Below are 4,909 nucleotides of genomic sequence, written 5' to 3' on the forward strand. Positions count from 1 at the left end.
GAGAGAGGGAGAGAGAGAGAGAGAGAGAGAGAGAGAGAGAGAGAGAGAGAGAGGTCAGTAATGGTGTGCACTGCACAGTAGTGTTTGTGAGTTAAATGGAATGCCAGTGCACAGCATTTAGCCTAGTATGTGGCGTGATATAACTGCCTCAGCAAAGATTCAAGAAAACAGAGGGACCCAACAACTCAAAGCCTGGGTGCAGAGGTCCCGAGGCTCATTGTGGGGCACTATGGAGATCACTGAAAGTCTCTGTACCTCAGTTTCCTCTTCTATGAAATTAGACGGGAAAAAGAGAGCTGATAGGTATGCGGTGGGTGCGCAGCCTGGGCTGGGTCCTCTGCGTCGCTCAGGCCTGGGCTCACAGCCAGAGGACTTGCACAGGACCTTAGTAAAGCTGGGCTCATCTGTCCGGTGCTCCGGTTGCCCGGATTCGTCAGGTCGTTTTCAGATTGTACAGTAGTATAGCACTTCATGGGTGTTCTGAGGAGAACACCGAGGTGCTAGGATGTAAGGAGGCACCAAGTGACTGGCGTTTGTGGAATGTTCCCACGTGGAAGTGAGTGGTGAATTCTCCCGCCACCTTTATTAAATAGTCTTATCTGTGGCGCCTTGAAGCCTCACTAAGCAGAGCCGTGTGTAAATACTCCAGTGCACAGGCATGGCTCTGCAGGGCTCTCCAGCGGTGCCCTCTGCAGCTAGGCGCCTGGATGGAAGAGCTGGCCTGCTGACAGCTGGGATGCCCGCCTGGGTGGTATCCCTCACCATGCTGCTGTGATGTTCATGCCCTGTAGGATCTTTCAGCCTCTGTGTGTGTGTGTGTGTGTGTGTGTGTGTGTGTGTGTAAGCTTGTGCTAGAAAGCAACAGAGCCAAGCTCTCTGAACTGGACACCCGACTCCTTAGATGCCGTAGCTTTGTTTCCTGTCTGTGGATGTTTTTCCATGCTGTGGGGGAGACTCACCCAAATATAGACTTTGGTCAGTGCCTTGGCCAGGGTGGCTTTGGCCCTACTTTGCCGACCTTGGGCTCTACAGGTGTCCTGGCATTCGTATTTGGGGGAAGGGTGATACGTGACTAGCAGCTTAGGAAGCTGCTCAGATTGGCAGCATTTTCACCCCACTTCAGCGCTAGGGACTGAACCCAGGGCGTGTGCGAGCACCCTACCACTGGGCTATATTCTCAACCCTTTAAGAAATGATTTTTGTTTCATGCACACTAGTGTTTACCTACATCTATGTTCCCGGTGCCCAAGGAGACCAGAAGGTCCTCTGCAAGGACAGCTCGTGCCCTTAACCACTGAGCCATCTCTCTGGCTCCATGTTCTGTTTTGTCTTTCCTAATTTCTTTGAGTCAGGGTCTCATGTAGCCCAGGCTGGCCTGGAACTCACCATGTAGCTCACAGGTCTTGAACTTTTCGCTCTCCAGCCTTGGCCTTCTACAAGCTGGGATTTCGGGTCTGAGCCACCATAGCTGGTTTAATAGTTTTTGATGTATGCGCTCACTCTCTAGTCCAGCCAGGTGTGGAATGTGGATCCTCCAACCCAGAATAGTTGGGATTACACACCTGTGCCTCCAGGCTTGGCTAATCTGCTTTCTTCCTGGGTGCTGAACTGGTATACTTTCAGAAGGCGCTGGTGTCAAAAAGGGAAATGGCATTCAATTTTGTGGCCCTCTTGGGAAGTTGTGGCTAACTTGGGTATGCTGATGGCCCTGTGTTTTCTGCTGCCTGGGGAAGGTGAGGGTGGTGGGCGGCGTTCTCTATGCTGGTCTGTTACAGCTGACCTGCGGGGAGTGTGACTCAGCAGAATTGGGAGCTGGAGTTCTGTCTAATCATCGTGTATCTTTCAAACACCAGGATTCCTATTTAGTGACTAATGAGCTTGTGCTGCAGTGTCTTCTCCCACACAGACCCCGAGAGAAAACAGCCTCTGTCGTCTTTCCTGCAGGTTTGTCCTCTTGGGATCCCATGGCTGTCCTTACTGGGCTTTGGGGCTCTTTTGCCCATGTCAGCAGAGCGTTCAGCCAGCGCTGCTTCAGGTAAGTAATATGTAACATCTTGTTCTTAAGAAGTGTTCCTGGGTAAGCCTGCCTCTGGCTGGATCCTGTGGTGACTAGAATGGAAGAGGGAACTCAGAGAGCTGTCGGGGTTAGCATGGGGAATGGATTCGGGCAGATGGGAGGAAAGAGTGGCCTGTGGTGGAATCTGTTCATTTCCAGTCCCTGCCTGCTCCTTAGAGAGCTGCTGTGAGCCTGTTGCTACTGCTCTGTGTGTGTGTGTGTGTGTGTGTGTGTGTGTATTTGGGCATGCATGTGTCCTGGTATACACGTGGAAGTCAGAAGTTGTTTCTCTCCACAGTGTGATCAGGCTCAGGTTTTTGGGCTTGGTGACAAGCACTTTGGTCTGCTCCACCATCTTGCTGACCCCAAACTTTTTTAAGAATGAATTTATTTTTTTCATGACTGTGAACTGAAATCCATGGTTTCCAACCCTCGTCTTACATTTTTATTTTGATTTTTGTTGTCTTCGTTTGCTTTATACAATAGAGTTTTACTGTACAGCTGTAGCAAGCCTAGACATTTGAGACAAGCTCTCACCAAGTTTCCCAAGCTGACTTTGATCTCACCCTGGAGCCCACATGACCCAGGAACCTGCCATCTTCCTGCCTCAGTCTTCCGTGTAGCCAGGATTACATTCTTGGACCATGAAGCGCAGCAAATTTAACCTTTAATGACAATATTGCATGATTGTTGTCGGTCTGTGCCTCCTTACCAAGCCAAGGTGGCCCCACCCCAGCCACAGTGCCCTCCCTTTGAGACCCCATTTACCCTTCCTTCATCCTGCAGAGATGAATGAGAATTGCTTCTTGTGGAGAAGAGTTCTCAAGGCAGGCCTCTCTCAGAAACAAGCTTATTCTAAGAAGAAGTGATAGGCGTGGGGAAGGCAGCTCAGCCGTGATGGTGGCAGCCACCAGGCCTGGTAACCTGACCGAGTTCCATCCCTAGTGATGGAGGGACAGCACCAGCGCCTGTCGGTTGTCCTCTTACCATCACATGCATGTGTCTTGAGTAGAGCCGATAGGGAGGAAGGTGAGGGTACCTAGAAGGGGAGTGGGTCCAGCCTGCCCAAGTCCCCAGGGCGTTCCTGGAGAAGCATTCACAGCAGAAGCTGCAGGACTGGAGTGGCTGGCAGAGTGGGGCAGGGGGTCACTTGGGACCTCCTGAGTTTGCGGTAGGAGGAGCACGGTGTGAAGAGAGCTATGCAGTGGAAAGTCAAGGCTCAACAAAGCAGAGGCATGGCCTGGAGGTGGAGTCGCTAGCAGGAAGCTGTGGGGATAGGCATGCTGGGAAGACAGAGGCCCTGGGACTGTGTTAGAGAGCATCACTCCACTGGGCGGTGGAATTCCCAAGGTGGCAAGACTGGATCTGCTCCTGACACTTTCCTGTTTCTGAGGAGGAACGGGTTTGGAGAGTGGTGGTGCCACAGATGTACTCCCATTCCCCATGTTTGGAGGCTAAGGGAGGGATTTGCTTGGATTCAGGAGTTTGACAAGGTTGAAGACCCATCTCAAAAGCAAACGAAGCCCCTTTGTGACTGTTCAAAAGTTGTTATCTTGACAGTTTCTGCCATGTTGTGTCAGGGCTCCCTCAGATTCTCCCCAGGTTCCCAGACTCTGAGAACAGGGAAGCGGGACCTGGAGAAGCAGGTTCTGCAGGATTGGCGGGGTGAGGCAGCCTGTGGAGCCACCTTTAGCCCTCGACTTTCAGAAAGCAAAAGCTGGAGATGAAGTATGCCATCAAGTTTCCTGTCACAGAAAGACTGGGGTCTTGACACCGATAGAAGCTCTTGGTTTTCTGAGAGAGTAACACAGATTTGCCTCAGCCTCTCACGTATCTATCAGCAAACCATCTTAGAGGCTCTCCATTATAGGGAAGTGGGTAGTTAGACTTCACAACCTCTGACTTTTTGTTTTGGCTCCTGGGTCACTCTGCTCAGTGTGTACATGTATGTATATGTACGTATGTATATGCATGTAGCCGACATGCACCTTCCTGCCCTCTCCGAGGCCCAGAGAGATCTTCGTCACAGACTTATTTTTTTCTCTCCCATTAGCACCTCTGGGAGCCTCCATGCAATCCAGAAGATGACTCGGGTTCGCGTAGTGGACAACAGCGCCCTGGGCAACACCCCATACCATCGGCCTCCCCGGTGTATCCACGTCTATAACAAGAGTGGGGTGGGCAAGGTGGGCGACCAGATCCTGCTGGCCATCAGGGGGCAGAAGAAGAGAGCTCTCATCGTGGGACACCGCATGCCCGGCTCCCGGATGACTCCAAAGTTTGACTCCAACAACGTGGTCCTCATTGAGGACAATGGCAACCCCGTGGGAACGCGAATTAAAATACCTATTCCGGCCAGCCTTCGCAGGAGAGAAGGAGAGTATTCCAAGGTCCTGGCCATCGCTCAGAACTTCGTGTGAGCAGAGTGGCTCTGAGCTGAGCAGCCATTCCCTCCACACCGGTGACAGTGTCACGGAACAGAATAAATGTTTTAATGTATGTTTTCTTCCTATGCTGTCTGAACTGTGGTCGTGAGGTGGGTGACTAAAGCAGTTGAATGCTGCATCCTTCCCAGACTCCAGGCGTGGCCTGGGCTTCTCTTACATCTGACAGCCTTGGGCCTGTGCGGCGACCAGTGACAACTGTTTCTTTTCTCCTTACGTATTGATCTCCCTTATTTCTTTAATAGAATCTTATCAACTCACAAAGCCAGTTTTTTAAGATACTGTGGGGTTAGAGAGATAACTTGGCGGTTAAGAGCAATGACCGCTCTTTTAGAAGACAGGTCCCATTCCCGGTACCCATCTGGTGGCTCACAACCTTCTGTAGCACCAGTTCTGATGGGTCGATGCT

The 4,909-nt window shown here is 51.4% G+C and overlaps 1 protein-coding gene across 2 annotated transcripts in view; it reads left to right on the forward strand.

Moving 5' to 3' along the window:
* The window catches only part of Mrpl14 (mitochondrial ribosomal protein L14), a 12,097-nt gene extending 7,529 nt beyond the window's left edge, over window positions 1-4,568 (forward strand). The window contains exons 1-3 of one of the 2 annotated variants that reach the window (XM_029531410.1): window positions 1,673-1,694; window positions 1,945-2,035; window positions 4,110-4,568. In XM_029531410.1, the coding sequence (XP_029387270.1) occupies window positions 1,965-2,035; window positions 4,110-4,476 (438 nt within the window). In that variant the 5' untranslated portion in view covers window positions 1,673-1,694; window positions 1,945-1,964 and the 3' untranslated portion in view covers window positions 4,477-4,568. Of the gene's footprint in view, window positions 1-1,672; window positions 1,695-1,944; window positions 2,036-4,109 lie in introns of those variants that run through there. The other variant, XM_021218363.2, reaches the window with a different exon arrangement.
* The last annotated feature ends 341 nt before the right edge of the window (window positions 4,569-4,909 follow it).

Source organism: Mus pahari, chromosome 18 (assembly GCF_900095145.1).
Source record: "Mus pahari chromosome 18, PAHARI_EIJ_v1.1, whole genome shotgun sequence".
Taxonomy (NCBI): Eukaryota; Metazoa; Chordata; class Mammalia; order Rodentia; family Muridae; genus Mus; species Mus pahari.